Genomic DNA, 22,956 nt, shown 5'->3' on the forward strand with positions numbered 1-22,956 from the left:
TTCCTGGCAAGCTGTTACTGCTGGACAGTGCTGCATTAGAGTTGAGATGCCATTGAAACAGTGTTTGGAAGAATCTATCTGCTATATACACTACCAGTCAAAGGTTTGGACACACACACATTTTTCTTTATTTTTTACTATTTTTCCACGTTAGAATAATAGTAAAGATATCAAAACTATGAAATAACACAAAGGGTATTATGCAGTGACCAAAAAAGTGTTAAACAAATCAAAACTATCTGATATTTTAGATTCTTTAAAGTAGCCGCCCTTTGCCTTGATGGAAAGGCAAAGGTTTTGGAAAGAAATTCATACATAGGATCAACTTCACTATTTATATTTGTCTAAGAGACAAATTTCAAGCATTTAAGCATAAGCCTTTAGATCAAAATGGCTTTAAGATAATGAGAAACATAGTAGCCTACATTCAATCAGGTGTGTCCAAACTTTTGACTGGTAGTGTATAAATAAATACACACATATGTCATCAATGAATAGTTTGGATTTTTCATTTCATTACCTTGTTGCCAAGTTGGCATTGCTGCAGGCTAAGCACAGGACTGGTTTATCTGGGTGTCATTATATTGTATAGCTTGTGTTGCTGTTACTAAAAATATAATTGCTTGGTATTCATGCCTGAGGGGTATGGTGTCACGTTGAGTATTATGTCCCGTTTTACATTTGAGGCATTTATCTGATGCCCTTAGAATAGGCTGGATCACCAACATTACAAACAACCAAAAGTAAAAACCTAACCCTAACCAAACCAAACCAAACCTAACCCTAACCAAACAGACAACTGAAGTAACAAAATACTGTGTACAGAAAACACTGATTATACAGAAGTGCTAGGTAAAGAAGTAAGAGTTAGGCAGGAAGGGGATTTTTGGCAAGACAGGAGCAAAAACAGGTGCCAGTACAGGAGGAAGATAGAATAGAGTAGAGAAAAATGCGAGGTGTTTCTTGGAGATATTTGCTTTCATTTCATACTGGAAGATAGGGAGTAACTGCATAATGCAATCATTATCATCTAAATCGTCACTAAAGGTAAATTTGTACTGTAGTTTGGTAATTTCAGCAGAATCAGTTTCATTTTGTCTCTGACTCACTACAACCACAGCTCATTCAGCTTGTGGAAAAACAGGTTTACAGTCAGTTGTGTCACTGAATCAAAAACAATCTTTTTGAAAGAGAAATCAACACCTTTGACTTCAATAAGTGAAGACTCTGAAAAAAAAAGCAGGTTTCAACATATGAGTTTTGCTATGAGATTTCCCGTTTCACTGAATGTCACTGCTTCTTCAACAGAACTGACCAACTCTTCCTAAAAACAAAAACAATACAACAAAAATAATAGATCCCTTATGTAAGTACAATATGTATAAACATCAACAATCGCCCATCCTAAAATGTGAGTTATTTAAAATGTATATTACATTCACTACCATTCACGACAGAGATGTTTTTGACTAGAGTTCATTGAAAAATAAAATGTTAAAGATGCTTTTATTCGAGCCTTGAGGGAAATTGTTTTATTATAATTTGACATGGGGGTTTAATTCTTTGAGGGGTGCAGGAGGCAGAAGGGTTTTCCTCCTCGTCTTCATCGACATCATCTTATCATCATCGTCACTTAAAGCAAAAATAATCTGTTTCATTCGCTGCCTGATTCCTCGTGACCATTAGCCTGAGATTATGGGGAAAACAGGTTTGGCAGTAAGCTTTGTCTTCGAATTTGAATGAAAGTCGCGTCAAGGCAAAGGAATCAGGGCCGATCCTTTTCCAAATAAATGTTCAATGAAAAAGAGACTGATTCGTGAAAAGACCCCTATTAATCAGATGTCATGTTTACATGGCTAACTGACGCAAAAGGTGAAACGCATTTGTCGTTCAGTTTCTCATCTAAAGTCGACAACTTCTCCTACAGCAAACTCTTAACCCTCCTGAAGTGTTTACCGGGCTGACGGATAATCCTTTTAATAAGCGGCTATCCATCCCGGACAGATGAGGGGATGAGCACCTGTAAGGCAGCTGGACGGTGCCGCGGGACAGGCGTGGTGTCAGAGGAGGTGGGGCTGCTGCCTCTCCAGGAAACAGCCTTTAAATGCATCGAGGGAGTGTGCAGCTTTACGCAGTCTTTCTGGATTTAACACGGGACAAGCATCACTCTACCCGGGAAACTACGAGTCATTTTCGCACAGAACCGCATCCAGGACCGACAACGCAGCTGGAGCCATGTGTGGTAAGGTTGCCTTTCGGTGTGTCGAGGAATGTGTTGCCTTGGAGAGAGCAATCAGCCGGATTACGCACGAAAATTACATTGACGGGCCCCTATAGTGCCTATTGCCATAATGCCGATGTCATGCATGCAATCCAAGTGATCAAACGAGTATTGCAGTTTTAGTGTGGGCTAAAGAATGAGCTCATGTAATCGGATTGTTAGTGCGTAAAATAAGTAACACGGTGCCACTCCAGAGAGTAATAGCAGCAATCATGCTGATCTTGATACGGTTATAGCGATATAAAATGCTCGACAGGTTGCTATCCATTTCTATTGCTATCCAACTGCAACAGTTGTATATTGGGTAATAGTATGTATTGGGTGTCTGTACTCTGATCCTTGGCTGTGGATTCCCGAGGAACATTACGCGCCGCTGCTACGTGTCAGTGTTTTCGCTCACGGGTGTTGATGACAGGCCAGGCGTATAATGTCAGTCACCATCAAACAGAGGGGGATGTAGCGAGTCAGGTGTTAACGACGCAGAAATCAATGCATATGATTATTATTATGATTATCGAACGTCCAGGTTCTGTGTGAATCAGATCTACCCTCCACAAACGGGCAAAGCGTTGGCCCATTGGTGCATTCTGCAACTGACAGCCTTGTTAGAAACTCGCATGTTGTTTCCTTCTGCGCCCCGCTCACGAGCAGAGACGTTTACAGCCGAGAGTAAATCTTTTACAGCCGTTTGGCCCTCTCTCGTGTCCGCAAGGGGCCGAGTTTGTGGAAGTTTACCGCAGGCAACCAATCTGGCTGCTCCAACACTGCGCGCAATGTGTGTCCGTTCAATGGCCACCTGTGTGGCTGTGGGAGCGAACCAGCTTGGAACATTCCAACAGAACGAGCTCTCTCTCTCTCTCTCTCTCTCTCTCTCTCTCTCTCTCTCTCTCTCTCTCTCTCTCTCTCTCTCTCTCTCTCTCACACACACACACACACACACACACACACAGACACACACACACACAGAAGTAGAGATGGATAAAGCCTAGTAGCCTACTATACCCAATGTAATGGAAATTTAATAAAGAAGTGTCAGCTTGACTTACTCATGTAATTAAAGATAATAGGATGATGAGTCCATTGTTGGTTTCTCATACAGCCTGTTGTTTTTCTTTCCATAATAAGCACTTTCCAAGCATGATAAATCCTTCATGCATTATGCATAAACAGTCAGGTGAAGATTTTTACATACTGCATATACATTTAGGCCACTTTCTCCTTAATGGCCTAAATCCAAACCACAAGAAAATGTTATATTAATGTCAACTAGCTGTAATAACTAACTGTATGGGCCACTACTCAAATACCGTCCCAGTAACACCCCTCTTAATATGGAGGTTTCCCTCTCTTTGTAAATGGAAGAGTTTTCTCTTCAAACGCATATAAATTAATGTAATAGTCCCAGGCTCAAGAGAATGAAAAGATACTACTATGCTGTTGACAATTATGTAAACTGTGCCAAGGGGGTTGAGCATCTCAGGGGAGTCAAGTTCTCTCTCTCTCTCTCTCTCTCTCTCTCTCTCTCACTCTCTCTCACTCTCTCTCTCTCTCTCTAAAAGGGATCTTTGCCTACCTAAATTACCAAGTGCCTCGCACCAGAAAGGAGATATTTGAGACGCTAGTGAAGGGACTGCAGAGACTGGAGTACAGAGGGTACGATTCAGCAGGTAAGACACTCAGCCTCGCCGTGGTGCCGCACGCATGCGCACATACACACATGCACAAATACGCACACACACCATCCACAGAGGCTTACAGTACTCCTTGGCAGCACCTGTGTGTCACGTCCTTTTAAAAAAATAAAATCTAGGGACTGAACGCTTCACAGTATTCAAAGGATGAAGAAAAAGAGAGGGCCAAAGATGCTGATTTGGAGTTTTAAGTATATGTGGATCACACAGATATTTCAGGCACTCTCAATCAGTGAAATACATCAAAGTAGCATGTTCACCTCAGGTTAGGACATGAGGTAAGCCAATTAACACTAACATATAACAGATGCCACCCTATTCACTTGATTTACTACCTACTGCCTAGGTGTTTATTGAGTTACTCAGATGGCATTAGATGTAAATGTTACACCATAATTATCTGAAAGAACTGATGAATGAGTGAGTGGCATGAGAGGTGACGCCTATTAATATCCACCTGCAAGAGTGAGGCATAATGCAGGCAAACCTCTTTACTACTAAGAATAGAACACAACTCAACAATCATAATATAAACTTTTACTAGTATAAACACCTTTAAAATGTTAAAAAAGAATTAAAACACATAAAAATATTAAAAAAAAAATATCAACATATATACTGGATAAGTGTGATTATGGTAAATATTTCTAATAATGAATGTTAGAAATGCGTGACTGAGCAGAGCAGCAAACAAATAGAATAGAATAGAATAGAGTGGATCTGATGAAGTGTGAGTGGGCAATATGCATGTGCATCATCCATTGTCTTGTTTTGTTTTCTGTTTTTCTCCATTATATATTTACCATGACAACGACTGAGCGATTAGACCTGTTAACAACATAAGACTCATCCTTCAAATCACGGCAATCTTAGAGAGACGTGAGCTGTCACTGGCTACTTTTTATGATGTGTTGTAAATGAAGAAGCAGCATATTACAGTATTTCATAATCATTATATACTCATTATATAATCATAGATTGTCCAAAAGAACAGAAACAGAAAGAGAGCAACTCTTTGTCACGTACAGCGACGGTCATAAATGACTTTATGATTCGGTGATCGATGTACCGGACCGCATGGAGAGTGAAGGGAGAGGCAGAATTATCACAGAGAGATAGATAGGTAGGGAGTCCAGCCCTGGACTGGACTGGATTTTAGTCCTTACTAAACCTAAACACACTCCCATGTCTTCTACAGTGTCTTCTACCTTAGATCCTCCTACCTTCTACTCTAGATATTTACCATTGTCCTGGTATGCCTCCAGTGGCGTATTACACACACACACACACACACACACACACACACACACACACACACACACACACGCACACGCGCACACACGCACACACACACACACACACGCACGCACTTCTATGTTTGTTCATCCTCCTCAGCAGGATGAAGCCACAGAACTAAGAGCCACTTTCATGGCCTGTAAAACACCAAGTCCTACACACACCCAAAACACACATACACACACAAACAAGCAGTAACACCTGACATATTAGTTTATGTGCACTCAACTCTGAAGCTACAGTCACTTACAGTCACCCTAATACAACTATACCATTGCTGGTGAAGATAAAGTTGAATTTGTCCACTCACTCACTGCTAATTTGTGGAAGACTTTGGATTTGTGACAATTGTGTGTTAAATGCCTTTTTGTAAGGAAGAGTTTTTCCTCAATTGCATGTGTTGGCCGAATCATACAGGCCATCAGACATTCTCTATAGGAATCTATCATTCCCCTCCTCTCTGTTTGCAGGTGTTGCTGTGGACGGGCCTAACAAGACGACCACCGACATCAACAGTAACACCATCTGTCTGATCAAGAAGAAGGGCAAGGTCAAGGCTCTGGATGAGGAGCTCTACAGTAGGTTTATGATGATGATTCACATGTTTGATGACAAAATGCTATGTAACCATTGTGGGGAAAAATCGTTTCTGAGGTTCGTTGCTCAATAATTTAAAATTCAAGGTAACTGCATCCTCGACATAGCAAAATAATAACATTTAATAGTGAGTGTTGCTTTTATGAAAGCCATCATTTTGTCAGAGTAGGTGTCATACTTTCCAAATGATGGTTGTCTCATTTTGGAATAGGACTCTTCAAACTGACTGTCTTCTATGTTTGCTGGTTGAATAGGGTCCCTGTTATTCCAGCATCATAGCATCCTGTGTCTTCCACCACATCCTTTCTTGATGCTAATATTTTAAAGAAATTATTATTAGTCATAACTCAGAATGACTCAAAAACCTCACTCCCCTCTCTGAACGTCTTGTGGTGTCCTTTGAAATAGAAAAGAGTCCTTCCACATCCTTAGTTAGACCTACTTTGCTGTCTGTGAAATTCCCTCCAGTCTGTTCATGTCAGTGACAAAGCATTGTGTGTGTTGTGTGTGATCAGAGAAAGACTCGCTGGATCTGGACGAGGAGCTGTTTACACACTTTGGCCTCGCTCACACACGCTGGGCCACACATGGAGAGCCCAGCGCCCTCAACAGCCACCCCCATCGCTCCGACAAGGATAACGGTAATATGCACAAATGTGCTTGTATGCATCTGTGCACACATGCACACACACTCAGTTATGCATACACTCATCCTCAAACACACATTCAAACACACTATAAATTCAAGAAAAACATGGGAATGGCGGTGCGATCAACTTGTTTTTTTGCTGTGATTCTGTGATTCTCATGTTTTGGATAGTTTCTTTGTGGGATAGCCTGTAATTCTTGGCTGAGAACCCAAACAGAAGGCAATATGATTGTATTTTACACACCTTCACATGCTTATTATTCCAACCATACATACACCCATCTCTTTATCATTAGTATGCTGTGTTCATAGGTAAGTCCATAGGAATAGAGTGAAGGTGTGTCAGTAATATACCTTGGCTTTAGTCCAAAGCATGTGTGCTCATAAGTTCAAAGTATGAGAGTCCTGATCAAGGAAAAGGTGCAAGCAAGTACATGCTGTTTGTATCATATTATGGTTATTACTTGGTTATCACTTGCGATAACTTGCTTATCATATTGTTTGTAAGCTGTTTGTTTGTGTATTTACCTGCCTTCACCGTGTCCTCACCTATCCTTCCCTGCCATGTTATTAATAAACTTGTTTTTTTTGCTGCTAAATCCATTGCTTGGCCTATATTCTTAATCTTCAGCTGCTGAAAGTCATGGGTGTCTTAGGATAACACCGACCTGCCAAACTTGCCATGCAGTGAGATAGGACATATCACTGTTAGGATCTGTAGGAGTGGCAGATGGCACAACACCATTGTTGGGATGTTCAGACCTTTGACATATATTGTCAAGTGCAAATGCAAATGAGAATGTCTGTGGTCTTCTTTCAGTTTTTGACCGTAGCCCCTCTATCTTATCTTTTTACTCTCTCTGTCTTTCCTCAGAGTTTGTTGTGATCCACAATGGTATCATCACCAATTACAAAGAGTTAAAAAAGTACCTGGTAAGTCTCCCTATATCCAACCATTCCTCTTGTACAAATGACTAACGACTACGAGTTACAATGCTGTTCAGTGGGCATGACATTTTGAAGTTAACGCCTTTCTGTTTCTTCCTACTCCATGGCAAGTCGCTCTGTCTCTGGCTCAGTGAGAAGTCACAACATCCTTCAATGAATCAGAAAGAGTTGGAAATGTGTCAATGAAGAGAGTGTAGAGTGAATTCTCCCATTGTTCAAGGCAGAATGAAATACAGTATAAACATAGGCGAGTAAAAGGAAAGAAAATGTAACCTGGCTGGTTATACCAGTTTGTTATATTCCACGGGGTTGTTACATATGATACCTTGTCTAGGGTAACCAGACATACCAGAAAAACATGTTGAATGTCTTTACAAGAGTGACATCCTCCATGTGTAATGAGTTGACCTACAAAAGATGTGGCACACCATCACTTGGCTGAAAGAAAAGGAATCTTGTCAAACATTTAAGGTGAAGGATAAACTACCTTTATGATTATGGGGCAGAAAAATCTGACTATTAGGAGCTTTATAATTATCTGCCCAGCTGCAGAAGGGGGCTACAAAAGACCAGTAGCTGGCATGATGACTATTATGACGATTATTTAACACTACTCATAAACTAAGAATGTTTCAAGTGATAATATACAACGGTTGTTTCCGACCACGCATTATGATTAGACAAGAGTCGTGGCCATGATTATGACTGCAATATACGTGTACCATATAATAATAACTCGAACAGTATCACTCCGCCTTGTTGAAACAAGAATGAAGATTGAAACAAGCAAGCATGTTGCTAAGCAACAGAGAACTAATTTTTGTTGGCGGAGGGCCAAAATAAAATTATTAAAGTAAAACCCAAAGCTTTTATCATTGTTCAGGACTTTGTGCTGCGGTTTTGACATACAGCCCCAGTTGTTCCTACAACCACAGCACACTGGTGCCAGTAACCACAAAATAGTTCGCCTCAGGTTTTCTGTCACCACCGCTATGAGTGGCCTCCTAGGATGAAACATTTAAATGGAATTACCTGCTGCCGGTGGAGCACGCAGGGTGGCACCTGCTACACACACCATGTACTGTCTATCCTTAGTCTGTTTATATATGTGAAGATGTATCTCTTACCCTCTCCAGAACACCAAAGGCTATGAGTTTGAGTCAGAGACGGACACGGAGGTGATCCCTAAACTGATCAAATATGTTTATGACAACCGAGAGAGCGACAGCATCTCCTTCTCCACACTGGTAGAGAGGGTCATTCAGCAGCTGGTGAGTAGCCCACACAAAGCAACACATCAATGACAACAGTGTCTGTTCCAAAGATACACCAACCCCATTTACAGCAGTGCAGGTGGTGATAAGATACCAGCCTTTCTTTTCTGATTACATTGCAAATCCAACACTTCCTTCGTCTGCCAGTGGCGAGACACCATAGTTTCTGCAGCTAAAAGAAGCTATGAGGTGTGATTTTTGCTCTACATTAAGAGATGAGGATGTTTCTGTGTGAGCTTTCATCCCAAACCAGTTTCCTTGTTACCTCAAAGTATACACAGCTGTCAGGACAGCATCACATAGCTTTAGATTTGTCCTTGTATGCCCCCCCAGCTCTCCCTTCACACACACACACACACACACACACACACACACACACACACACACACACACACACACACATTTGCCCATTCCGCACTGTATGCCATTGCTTCACTTTCCTGTCCATTTAAACGCCTTGCATCATCACAAAAACAGTCCCCATGGCAACCGCCCAAACAGCATCATAAGTGACATCATCATCTGTAGAGACTGATTTTTCGGGTGAGATGGAGCAAGACTCTCTTTTCCATCGTGTGTGTGTGTGTGTGTGTGTGTGTGTGTGTGTGTCATGCTCCAGAGCCTCACAGTTTTGGTCGGAGTGGATCCCCCCCCCCTCCAGACTCCTCCTTAGAAGAAAGGAGAAAGCAAAGCAGACTTTCTGGGTTTGGGCTAATAGGAACCAGATAGTTAGACCCCCTAACTGCCTCAAGACCTCCCTCTCCTTCTCTCTCTTTCCCATTTCGCATTTCCCCCAATCTGCTTCTAACCACCATGGGCGGCAGTGCAGTCAGCGCTTTCGAAACAGAGCTGATGTTATACAATAGGGGTCTTATTTCTCTTAACCCACCCCCACCCTGCTGTGCCCCACGCCTCCCCGACGCTCACCCACACCCCCGCCACGACCACCAACCCCCACAAGGACGACCCACAGAAATGTTTGTTTGTATCCAGAAAAGCAGGGAAATGTTCAATGTCCCTTTTTAAATGTTACTCTTACTCTAGAGCTATGATTAGTTCTACATTTTACCTTGTACTGCTAATGGTTTCCTTGTCTCCTTCTGCTCTTAACCGTTGTTTGGTGTGTTTTCAGTCCTTCAACATGCTAACGTAAACTCTGCGTTTCCTCTGCTCCTTTCTCTCTCTCAGGAGGGGGCCTTTGCTCTGGTGTTTAAAAGCCGCCATTTCCCTGGAGAGGCAGTGGGCACCAGGTTAGTATGTACACACACACACATACACAGACACACACTTACCTCTGACATTTCACTTCACGTCACGGTCCAGTGTCAGTGACCCAGACTCATTGGAGATGAGTCATCTCTGTCATCACCACAATAAAGCAATACCAAGTATGATTTTAGGAGACTGCTTTGATTCACGCTAACGTAGCCAACATCCATTACATGTGTCACGCATTATGACTCTAACGTGCTGCGCTTACGGTAATGGGTGTGATTGTGGTTCGTGTGTGAGTGCGTGTGCGCAAATTCCCGTCCGACTGCTTGTATCAATACTATCTGTGTCTTAAGACCCAGGCGGAGGGGCAGCGGAGGAGAGGTTGAATCCAGGTTCCCCCTCTCCCTCCTGGGCCTCTGGCCTCTGGGCTGCTGGCCCTGCGCCGGCTGCTCTGTGACTCATTAATGGAGGGACTAGAGAGTTTCCTGTTTCAGCTCCGGGAAATGCCCCGGCCAGCAACACTCTCGCTTAATCACTTCTCATCACTTTATTTCACTTTATACCTTTCCTGGTTCAGTGACCCGTCATGGATCAGGGAAAGGGAGATTGCTGGAGAGAGAGAGAGAGAGAGAGAGAGAGAGAGAGACAGAAAGAGAGAGAGAAGGGCAAAGACATGAAAAGAGAGAAGAGGATAAGTGGGCTGTGACCTAGAGTTTATGGTAACAGGATCTGTGGCAGTGCCATCTCAGTGTTGGGCAGGGCCACTGCCTGGCACACCTGCAGCTCAACTCTGTGAACTTTGGCATATTGTTTTCCCTTCTTCTTTGTTTCTGTTTATGGTGGGTTCAGTGGGTTATAGAGCGCTTTATGATGAAAGGGTTTTAACTGTCTTCGGTGATAGGTGAGTGCATCGTACAGCGTTGTAGCTTTGGCTAGCCACGATAGTGACAGAATGAGAGTTCATGGGTTAATGTGCTGCATTGTTAGCGGTGTCTCCCAGGGTCGAGGGATGGAGGAATGGTTGTAATTATCCAGTGATGCTCGACTCCTCTCCCTCCCTTCTTCCCTCCCTCCCTCCTTCCCTTTTTCGTCAAGTGATCAACCCTCCGGCAAGACTCTCATTCCCTCGTTCTCTGCCTCCCTCGTTTTGTCTCTCATTCGATCGTCCTTTCATCCTCTCTCTTTTCCTGCCTCGCCGTCTCTCCCTTTCTCTTACTCTTACTTTTCTTTCATCCCTAACCCTCCCTCCTCCTCATCTCTCCCTCCCTTAGGGTAAATATTGCATTGGCTAGCGACCACATGTTTCTGTTTGCAAGCTTCCCTGCTCAAGCCCCACACCCTTTAAAACAACCAGCAGGCTTACGTCAATGTAGCCAAGCCCCAGGGAAAGGCTAACCAGAGAGAAAAGAGACAAGAGAGAGAGGGAGAGACAGAGGAGAAATAAGGAGAGGCTTTTTTTCACATAATAGCGGCAGTAATTTCTCAAGAGTGGGCATCTTAATAAGTAATTTACCATGGAGCGTTTTGTAACAGACACTGTTTGCACTGTTGTCACGAGAGGAGTGCGTAAAGCTTACATCTATTTTACTTCAGGGCTCCTCCCACCCTCACCTTCCCTCTTCTGTCACAGCCACGTCTGCTTGCACCTGTACACCCTCAGCAGCCAATCAGAGAAGCCCACATAGAATCAGTGGCCAAGCAGGAAGCAGGACACTGGAAGCAGGAGCTACGTGAATGAACTCCACAGGAATGTAGACTAATATAGGATCGGTTTACTACTAATGGTCAAGATTAGGAAGTTTAGAATGAGTTTGGAATAGGTGTGAGGAAATCTGAGCTCCTGCCTGCACAGGGAAGCAACTGCAGAACTATGCTAGTTACAATGTTGAAGATTGAGATGGTACAAGGGAGAGAAAATAAGTAGATGGGGAAAAAGAGGGGAAAGATGCCACTGAGCTCACTATTGTTGTTTGGAATGTACAGGAGTCATTCTGTTTCAGGGATGGGAGAGGCGTATTGATCATTGCTCTCAGGTTTCCTCATAACATAACACTCAACATTCATACATTTAGACAGTGAGTGTGTGTCTTTGCAAAGCCTAATCTTCCCTCTTTCCCTCCCTTTTCCTCCGTCTCCCCTTCTTCTCCCTCTCTCCATCTCTTTCTCCATCCCTGCTTCTTTCTGTTCAGGAGAGGCAGCCCATTGCTCATTGGTGTGCGAAGCAAGTATGAGCTGTCGACCGAGCACATCCCCATCCAGTACAACAGTGGTGAGCTCTGTTCCTCTCTGTCTGCCATTATCCGCTTACACTGCGCCTAAATCTCTGGCTAAATAAGTACACACTCAACGGCAGACGCAAACACACACATTACTGTGTTACACACCGCTGGGACAAACCCAGCGTTACTCCAGGAACCAGCATTGTCTGTTAAAATGATCACTGCGGGCTGGAGCTTTGCTCATATGGGTATTTTATTCCGATATGTAGACATCCTTTTTCACACAAATCATACACTGACCTGATGATGGATTGGTTAAAAGGTTGGATGGATGAACTAAATGTGGGATTAATATGCCTAAGTGGGTTTGGCTGGCATTCGTTTTCTCACTCACACACTTACTTAACTCACACCCAGCATAACCTTTTTCCCTTGGCTAATCATCTCATATTTATGTGTCTCTGAGCTGTATCTAACTATTCCAACAGTCACAGTGCCACAGATACAGTTCATGCAATCCATATGTGATGAGCTTTTTATCTTTTCTTTTTTTTAATCTATCTGTAGCTCCATACTACTCAGTCCTGAGTGACATGGCAGATTCCCCAAAGGGGACAGAGGCCCTGGGGGTGTCAGCACCCAGAGGTGGGCCTCCCCTGTAGTGGAATCTATAAGATCTATGGTGGATCGTTGGTAGGTGGAAGAGGCCTCTGAACCCTCGATTAAAATCAGAATCAGTATTATAAGTACATATAAAATAATTTGACTTTATGGGCTGTTTCTGTCGTCACATAACACAAAATTCTAAAAATATATATAAAGAGAAATTTAGGAAATAAGTCCCTGTTCTACAAAATATGCACATGGTCTATATTAGAGCCCTATTGATTGCCCTGATAGGAAGCTATGGATGTTAATAATAGAATAAAACCCAGAATATTCAGATATTGAGAATAAAAATATAACGATACAGCCAGTATGGAGTTGACTATAACAATTGACTCTATGATTTTCTATGATTTGAAGTTTGGACTTTGGCTGTCCTTTATAAGTGTGAAACAGAGTTAAAGTTTTGACTTCAGTGATGGGTCCCTACTAGTTGAGTCACATTTGAAACAGTTGTAAAACACCTAATAAATGTACACCTTTGAGCGCATTATAATGCATCTTAGCTGTTCTAAAATCACTGTTAACCACAGCCTTTCATGGCTTATTGCTTAAACAATACAGGATATGGAGAAAGTCAAGAATTCTCATTTGGTACCGTCAGACTTCACTGATACACCCCAAAAGTTCAGAGGCCTCGTAACCTAAACCTCATAGCCTTAGATGTCAAGGGATGATTGGATGACCCTGCTCTCTTCACTTTCTGACGCCATGCCATGATCTAACCAACTTACAATGTAACATTGCTCTAACCTGTCAGCTTTTCTCAAATTTGACTAATCCACTGTGGGAATTATACAAGATGTTTTGTGGCTTTGTTTTTCATTGTGCAATAACTCATTCTCAGAAATTTCCTAGAATGAGATTTCTCTCGCTTTGTTTCCAGGGAATTCTGTGTTAGTTTGGGATGCCAGCAGTCTTATGGAAATTCATTCAAATCCTTCCTGCAAAGAATGTGGTTCTCAACCAGAGCCCCCAACCGTAATTTAGGCTAGACAGAGTTTCTTTTGTAACTTTTCAAAGATGCTTGTCACAAGAAAACTTCTGCAAGTATGATTGGCTAATTTTTGGTTCATAACAAATTTGTTTTGTAGTTCCCCCTCTCTCTGTCTTTGTGACAGATAATCAGGGTGGACTGTAGAGTAGACTGTACTGTACTGAAGACTCTGTCTTCACCTCTTATCTGTTTACTTAAGATTTATGGTTCTTCATGGCTCAAGCTGGACCGCTCCAAAGTCCAAGGTGCAGCATGAGAGCTGAGTGGAAGACAGAGTGAGGTGGTGTGGGGTCGGTAGAGAACCAGGATGGGTGTGGCGTCTTAGTGGTTGAACAAAATGCTCTAGATTCTCCTTGGTCCTTTTTGTTACTTTTAGATAATGCATACTTCTTTACACCTTTTCTAGAATATGAAGATGAACTGTATTGATACGCGTGCTACTTAAAGGTGCTACATGTTGCATTTTTAAACATCAATATATCACTGTCAAATTTATTGTGATACCTTGTTATAATTACTGTAAACAAATAAGACTGAGATGACTGGTAGCCTCTGTCTCTTGCCAGTGGTATTGTTATAATTATAGTGCTTCTTAAAATCAAGACTAAATTTCCCATAAACCACTTTGCTTCTTGCTTCTTGTCCCCCCTCTGCCTTTCTGGCATCCTTTCACATGCATTTGTTTACTCTTTTGCTTTACTGAGGAAGATAAACACTTGGAAGTGATTCCACTCAGAGCGCGTCATACTTCGAAAGCCACGCCCACCGTGGGGGAAAACAATATCGCTAACAAACCGACAAAAGTGGCGATCGGGAGGAATATGGAGGATATGGACAGCCTGACAAGGTTTTTCCTGTTTTCGAGTAGACAAGTCTGTCAAAGAATTATTTCAGCACACTGCCTCCAACAGAGAGGAGAAGGTACACTGAAAAAATGAACTTAATTGGCCTCCATCAATGTCCTTTTTCAATAAAGCTGGATAAATGATCCCACACAGTGGCCTGAAGTGAAATACTTCGACACTTACCACTACCTAATTTAATCACCAGGTAAGATAATAAGTTGACTTTGAATAATTTCACTTCATATTTAAAAATGTTAAATACAGCTATGCTTTTCAGACTATAAGTTTGAGTGACACTGATGTGACATTGGTTGTTAAAGTGGATTGTTGCTAAGTTAACTATCTTATGTTAGCTAACAAGTCAGTGAGATTTCTCATTACTTTTGCACCCTGGACTGGCAGTCAATAAGCCCACCACACAACAGCTTTTAGGCATGTTTAATTTGGGGAATAATGACAATGATGTACATTCAGTCACACAAGGTGAATGGAAAGAGGTGCAGCGGTTTCCCCCACGATGGGCGTGGCCTATTTTATGCACTGTCTCTATTGGCTTTTCATTTGTTCAACCATCTGCCATTACAAGAAACTCTTTGCGTTGGAAGAACAGCGCCTTCTTCCTGCTTTGTGCCGTAAAGCAATCACGCAGATTTCCTGTGAAATCCAGTGGCACACAATATAAAATGCAGTGTAGAGGCCGCTAGAGAGCCGACAGTCTCTGCATAGATGGTCTCGTTTGTTTACAGTAATTATACTAATATCTCAAAATTAATGTGCTAATATTTTTTTATGTTAAAATGCTGTAAAATACATGTAGCACCATTAACAGCACAGGTGAGGGACTGGAAAAAGGAGAAGTGAAACATGATGACTCTGTAGATTCTCAGGGGGCTAAGAGTCTGATGCATACTGTTCTGTAAGTGCAGTGTAGCACTGTTACAAAGGGTGAACACAAGTTCATCTATATATCATAAACTTTAATCATTTTGAAGAACTCAAGAAATCACAGCTGATGACAGGTTGAACTTGCACCTGCATCTGATCATTAAAGATGACATCTTCAGTGAAAGGACACAAATCTGATAAGAAATAATATGTACTGATGATCTTCAGAGGGCAATCACATCAATTTCACTTCTCTCTCCGCTGGTTAACATAAAGCAATCTGGACGTTTATTCGTGATCCATTTTTTAGATAATCTGCTTTGCAGTAATCACAGTTATCACTTGAATGCTCCACTTAAAAAGCTTCCTGATCTTATCTTATCATAAAACCTGAATTTCGTAACATTGCAAAAGCCATTTCCACAGCAGTGTGTTTACTACATCTGGAAGCAGAGATGAAGAATTCAAGTGATGGGCACATCTTGATTGTCTTAGCGAGTGTCACTGAAAGTCAGTGCCTGGCCTCTGATCCTTGAACTCTGACTTTTGACCCTGTAGCTCTCTTCAAGGAAGGAGTCCAGGAGAAGAACAGCCATAACCGTCCTGACTGCTCCAACGCACTCAACTTTGTGGGGGATGGCAGGGCTGTGGAGTATTACTTTGCCTCTGACGCCAGGTGAGAAAGCAGCTGTCTGTGTGAGTGTGTGTGTGTGTGTGTTTGTGTGTGTGTATGTGCATGCATTAAGTCTTAACACATGTAAAGGGGGCATCCTGTTAGCTAAGGTGCATACCATGATACCCTGGGTTCAAATCCAGCCTAGGACCTTTATCGCATGTCATCCCCCTCTCTCCTAAACTTTCAAGTCTCTCTCTATCAAATAAAAGCAAAACATTCCCCCAAAATAATCTTTAAAATGTGTCAAGTACTCTTAGTAAACATCAGATCAGTGGAGTGCATCATTAGATGTTCTCTCTCTGTCTCTCTCGCTCTCTCTCTCTCTCTTTCTCTCTCTCTCTCCATCCTCAGTGCTATCATTGAGCACACCAACAAGGTGCTGTATATGGAGGATGATGACATAGCAGTGGTGGCCGGGGGGAAACTCTCCATACACAGGATGAAGCGGCAGGTCGGCGAGGACCCGGTCAGGGCCATCCAGACCCTGCAGATGGAGCTGCAGCAGATCATGAAAGGTCAGATAACAGTCCGAAAGGCAATTTTGCCATTTGGTGGAGCTTATCAGGGCCATTGTTATATTAGATGTTTTTTTTTTTTTTGTTAGTTCAAATGTAATTAGTTTAGCTTAAATAGAGGTAGGAAGCTGGATTTACAAATTTCCGTTAAAAATATAAGGATTCAGAGGTCATAAAGTGTTATCACTTCTATGTAAAATTTGCAAGTAGTTCTACAAATCAAGTCTAGTGGAAAGAGTTGTACTTGCTCGCCCTCTGCTGGCTCGTTGAGTCATAACATCGAATTGCTGTCCTGTTTTCAGTCTCAATAGCCATAGATATTGTCTCTCCTCTCTTTTCTCACATTTCTTGGGAGGAAAACACTCAGAATTTCCTGGCTCATGGGGAAGGATCAGCCACAACCACTCTTTCAATATCTTCTCCCACCGCAGGTAACTTTGAGGCCTTCATGCAGAAGGAGATCTTTGAGCAGCCGGAGTCAGTGGTCAACACGATGAGAGGCCGGATCTGTTTTGACACCAACACAGGTGAACCCATGATCTTATATCCTGTCCCGCCTTCAAGGTTCAAGGATAGGGCGGCCTGCCAGGTCCCTGATCATCTGAATCAATATTAGCACAGGGACTAATGCGGGCTATACACACAGGAGCATTGTGTGTCTGTATTACCACAGACAAAGTATCTATTTGTCCTTGTCTATTTGGTATTTTTCATGACAAAGTGTAATCTGGGACTAAAACATTAATTTTCATATCAGTACAGTACCTCAAATGACCTCTCTGCCTCACACATCTTCCAAGTTTATAGCATGCAGTATTATCAACTACTAGTACAAATATATACTTAGGGAGCCATCTCAAATATTTGAACTCCTTGATGTTTTTATGGTTTTAAGAGTAGACATGTATATGGAAGATATGTGCAAATAAAGCACTCCTTGAGCAAATGTATTTAAAATGTATTCAACTACTGTTTTGCTCAATAATGACATTCATATAGGATAAACAGTGAGGATTTGAAACATGCAGTGAATCAGTTATACAGTGGTTATACAATATATTATTAAGTGATCTAATGCCGCTGTCTTGGCTTCTGTTTCCTCAGTGGTTCTCGGAGGACTAAAGGACCACCTGAAGGAGATCAAACGCTGCAGACGCCTCATCGTGATTGGCTGTGGCACTAGTTTCCACGCCGCTGTGGCTGTGAGTAGACCGATCAGGAATCAGGAGCATGCTGATGACATTTTGTGAGAAGGATAGTTGTGATAATTCGAAAGAGCAAAAGGATGGAGCTTGATAAATGTTATTGCTGTTAGTGGCGATAGTCATGATGACGACGGTGGTGATGGTGATGAGGATGAAGATGAGGATGGTGATGGTCATGATAGTGAGGAGGAGGGCAAGGATGTTGAGGATAATATTCTAGATAATACTGATGATGGTGATGATGATGCTGATGATGAAGAGGCTTAAGCTGAAGCTGCTGCTCTTCTCTCCCTGCCTCTCAGACCAGACAGATCCTGGAGGAGCTGACAGAGCTGCCTGTCATGGTGGAGCTGGCCAGCGACTTCCTGGACCGCAACACGCCTGTCTTCAGAGACGACGTGTGCTTCTTCATCAGCCAATCAGGTGACAGCACCGTACAAATACACAGGACACCCGCTCCAATACTGTAGCTCATATTTATATCTGTAGCACTCATATTTTTTCTGTTCTTACACTACCAGTCAAAAGTTTGGACACACCTGATTTTCATTATCTTAAAGCTATTTTGATCTAGAGGCTTATGCTTAAATGCTTGAAATATGTTTCTTAGACAAATATAAATAGTTGATGCCTAGTAATGAATTTATGTATGTATGAATTTCTTTCCAAAGCCTTTGCCTTTCCATCAAGGTAAAGATGGCTACTTTAAAGAATTTTTTTTTTTTGGTCACTGCATAATTCCATTTGTGTTATTTCATAGTTTTGATGTCTTTACTATTATTCTTAAATGTGAAAATAGTAAAAATAAAGAAAAATGCGTGTGTCTAAACTTTTGACTGGTAGTGTATGTCATTTGTTTGGTGGTTATGTTCATTTTTTAGTGGTCCGTGATCTCTCGAAAACAGTAGCGTGAGATGATCGATGTCTCTGTACTGTAATAAGAGAATTCTGACCGTGAAACCTTTAAAGAAAAACAAGAGGAGGGCAACGTCTAAACGAGGGCGAGAATTAGAGCTAAGACAGCAGCGTTTTCAGCGATGTGGTCATAAGTGGTGAGAAAATACTGGACCCGCTTCACACTCCCAGCTCGGCTCTCCTGTGACACCCTGCGACAATTACATCCTCTCTTGGTTTTTTTCCCTCCAACAGTGCCCCCATTGTGCTGTGACTCTGCATCCTAAGCACGTCTATTCATTCCCTCTTCCTCCCCCCCAGGTGAGACAGCAGACACCTTGATGGCGCTGCGCTACTGCAAGGACCGTGGCGCTCTGACAGTCGGTGTAACCAACACAGTGGGCAGCTCCATTTCCAGAGAAACAGACTGTGGAGTCCACATCAACGCCGGGCCTGAGATAGGAGTGGCGAGCACCAAGGTATATTTTGTACACACATGCACATTCACTTGAACACAGACCAGAATTAAATATATGTAAAGCAGACACAGGTCATTTTCATACTTAACATGGGCAGCATTGAGAGTATTTTGCATACAGCATACAGATAAAACATTGTCATGATAACACAGTGTTATATTATTGCCTAAAGACTTTTCTCACCAGACTGTTCACCCCGGCCCAGTGCTTATTCTCCAATGGGTTATACAAATGTGTTTTTGTTTGTGTGATCCAGGCCTACACCAGTCAGTTTGTGGCTCTCATCATGTTCGGCCTGATGATGAGCGAGGACAGGATCTCCCTCCAGAAAAGAAGACTGGAGATCATCAATGGTCTCAGGGTGCTACCTGGTGAGTCCTCTAACTGACACCTCAGTATATCCCACACACAATGCACACATGCTCCCACCATGCGCACGCAGCACCTCCAAATCCTCTGCAAAAATCAAGCTAACAAAATATCTCCCATCCCAAACTTCTACACTTACCCAGCATCTCTCTCACCGGCTCTACCATGACGCATCCCTCCTCCCCACATGACTCATTCTGCTCTCCCTCCTTCCATCTGCCTTCTCCCCTCCTTTCCCAGAACTGATAAAGGAGGTGTTGTCGCTGGATGAGAAGATCAAGGCCATAGCAGATGAACTCTATCAGCAGAGGTCTCTCCTGGTCATGGGCCGCGGTTTCAACTACGCCACCTGCCTGGAGGGGGCACTGGTGAGTTGAGAATGCCACACTGCAGCCTAGCAAAGAACCATGCAATTCACTTGTACTGTAGCATAATGCAATATAGCAGGGCTGAGAAAAAACTACTGTAAGATGCGGTAGAGTAATATAATTTTGTGAGAATACTTTTGCTTTCACACGCTTTGAGATAATGTCTGTATGTCTTAGATCTACTTAGTATGCACTGATCCAGTCTCATTACTAACTTCTTCCAATGCAGAAAATCAAGGAGATCACGTACATGCACTCGGAGGGCATCCTGGCAGGGGAGCTGAAGCACGGCCCTCTGGCCCTCATAGACAAAGACATGCCGGTCATCATGATCATCATGAGAGACGCCTGCTACACCAAGTGCCAGAACGCTCTGCAGCAAGTCACAGCTCGATCGGTAGGGCCTGGAGCACAAACACACACACACACACACGCACATTACATTTTACAATATAGGTATTTAGCTGATGCTTTTATCCAAAGCGACTTGCAAAGAGTGCAACAGTAGGATAAGTTTAAATTTGTAGATCACTAAAAGTATAAGCAACTAATCATAAGGAGCACAAAGGTTAGAGTCATAGCGGCCGGCCAATATTCCAATATTGTTGTGACCACTGAATGATCATTTAAGAGCGCCAGGAAAAGAAATAGAATAAGAGTTAAGCTGCACACACACACACACACACACACACACACAACGACACATCCGGCACATTCTCACAGTCAAGTCGCAATCAACTACGATCCATGAATAATGAATGAAAATGAATTGATGGACTGATGTTAACGTTCTCGTCCTCGCTGCCTCTCTCTCTCTCTCTCTCTCTATTAGGGTCGGCCCATCATCCTGTGTTGCCAGGACGACCCCGACGTGAGTAAGAATGCCTACAAGACGATCGAGCTGCCCCAGACAGTGGACTGTCTGCAGGGCATCCTCAGCGTCATCCCCCTGCAGCTCATGTCCTTCCACCTGGCCGTGCTACGAGGATATGACGTACGTAGTCAACACGATTATTGACGTAATTGGTGAAAAACACCCTATTCTTAACCTAGTGTTTTTGCTTTAAGATTTGCTTTCAGTAATTAAGTGGTTACAAACTATATTGTTTATACTGAAATGTTGAGTTGACCAAATACTAAGGCAAAACTGATGAACTTTACATGCTCATGTTTAGTAAACCATCCTGTGCAGTATATTGTACTATTGAAATGCCTTCAATTGCATGTATTAGAATATAATTTCCATACTGTTGCATATTCCAGTCTTTATGGCAAGTCAGTTCTTGAGTCTGAAGTTCCGATAAATGTGGTTCTACCATTTTTTGTCCAGTTGATGTGATGTCCGCAGAGTCTGAAGTGCTTGTATTGATATGTGCAGTACAGCCTCAATCTGCTGTAATGCCGGTTTCTCTATTTCCAGGTCGACTGTCCCAGAAACTTGGCCAAGTCTGTGACCGTGGAATAATTGCAGTTCACAAAGCACAGGAGAAGAGAGAGGAGGCCCATAGATTTAAAGTGCAATTGAGCGTGTGTATGTGTGTGTGTGTGAGTGTGTACGTGTGTTTGTGTGTGAGTGTAGATGTGGGTGTGGGTGTGAGTGAGAGAGAGAGAGACAGAGAGAGAGAGTGACAGACAAAAGAGGGAGGTATGTGGGACAATGTCTTTTTTATCACAGAGAAATGTGAAGACCAACGATACACTGTTGAGGAAGTGCCGTAGAGGCGCCGCGGAACAATCTATGAAAGCAACATTACCACCACACATCCAAAGCAATATGCTGTGCCTTTTACCGATGTTGAGTTGAGCCAAAACATACACAACAGGCTTTGTAATAATGCATTGACACGGTATAGTGAAGTGTTTACAGTTGTGCAATATGGGGACCAAAAGCGCATTATGAATGTACACAATCCAGAGTGAGGTGATTCATTCTCTTCCTGTTTTATAAATTCTTTATGTCCATTAGGGACCTCTTTTGCATCATGGGAAATGTAGGAATTATATACTTTTTTTTCATTCCACAGAGTCTGAGTTATGGAAATGTCGCTTTTATATATTTTGTTGCACACACACGCAATCACTGTGCCTGGTGGGCCACTGACCCATAAATCCATTTTTTTTTTTTTACCAGAAGGAAGTTCCTCTGTCAGTCTACTTACTCTCCAGACTGTTTAATTAATGCTCTTAATAACATGGTACTGTTTCTGTATTGAACAGAGACTCTATCACATTGTTACTTGATTCTCTTCTTTTCATATATTTCTGTTCTGTTTTTATTATTACTTCATTCATGTTGGGGCATGATCCTTTAGTCTCTGACAGTGAGGATATGTTTTTTTCCCTTCAGATTCTGTATACCTACTTAGTCCAGATGTCATTTCCACTGACCTACAGTAGATACCATGAGAAGTATTTAAAGAAGAATTTCCACACAGCAAAGAAACCATGTACCATGAACTTTAATAATAGTTTTATTTTGTCAGCCTTTTGTATAGGGTTTATTATAATGATATTGTTCTGTATTTATCTGATTTTTATTTTATGGGAGCTAAAGAAAGTGGGTTTGATTTATATACAGTATGTAACTCTGATTGTATTTTGTACTGTACGTTTTATAGCAAACAGGCACAATCAATCAATAAATAGAATTCTTGAGATAATGTGCAATTGCCTATTTCCCCTACTGAAAAATCACTATTCCTATAATATGTAGCAGTGTGTTTGTGGTACTCAGTAGTGAGTTCATAATCTTATCTTAATGCTATTTTTGATGTCCTTTAGTATCGCTATAATATTCCTTTTGGGACTTATAGGTTTGCTGGGATATTTATTATTATTATTATTAATAACAATAATAATAATAATAATAACTTTATTGAAGAAAAAA

The 22,956-nt window shown here is 42.1% G+C and overlaps 1 protein-coding gene across 2 annotated transcripts; it reads left to right on the top strand.

Moving 5' to 3' along the window:
• The first annotated feature begins 2,145 nt into the window (after positions 1-2,145).
• gfpt2 (glutamine-fructose-6-phosphate transaminase 2) lies at positions 2,146-22,713 on the top strand. 2 transcript variants are annotated; one of them, XM_071909712.2, is made up of 20 exons: positions 2,146-2,242; positions 3,841-3,948; positions 5,739-5,846; positions 6,381-6,506; positions 7,389-7,447; positions 8,599-8,733; positions 9,925-9,986; positions 12,141-12,220; positions 12,738-12,815; positions 16,122-16,239; positions 16,591-16,754; positions 17,186-17,281; positions 17,859-17,956; positions 18,262-18,382; positions 19,175-19,332; positions 19,589-19,703; positions 19,942-20,069; positions 20,299-20,466; positions 20,902-21,063; positions 21,490-22,713. In XM_071909712.2, the coding sequence occupies exons 1-20, from the start codon at positions 2,236-2,238 to the stop codon at positions 21,532-21,534; spliced, it is 2,136 nt and encodes a 711-aa protein (XP_071765813.1). In that variant the 5' UTR covers positions 2,146-2,235; the 3' UTR covers positions 21,535-22,713. The 2 variants fall into 2 exon arrangements, with proteins under 2 accessions (XP_071765813.1, XP_078145327.1); XM_078289201.1 differs by lacking the exon at positions 12,738-12,815 and having other exon boundaries at positions 21,490-22,712.
• Positions 22,714-22,956: the final 243 nt, after the last annotated feature.

This window comes from Centroberyx gerrardi, chromosome 16 (genome assembly GCF_048128805.1).
Source record: "Centroberyx gerrardi isolate f3 chromosome 16, fCenGer3.hap1.cur.20231027, whole genome shotgun sequence".
Lineage (NCBI taxonomy): Eukaryota > Metazoa > Chordata > Actinopteri > Beryciformes > Berycidae > Centroberyx > Centroberyx gerrardi.

Coding starts and splice junctions, on each gene's coding strand:
- gfpt2 (XM_071909712.2), top strand. Junction 17,957..18,261: donor GTTTCCACGCCGCTGTGGCT/GTGAGTAGACCG, acceptor CCTGCCTCTCAG/ACCAGACAGATCCTGGAGGA. Junction 18,383..19,174: donor CTTCTTCATCAGCCAATCAG/GTGACAGCACCG, acceptor CCTCCCCCCCAG/GTGAGACAGCAGACACCTTG.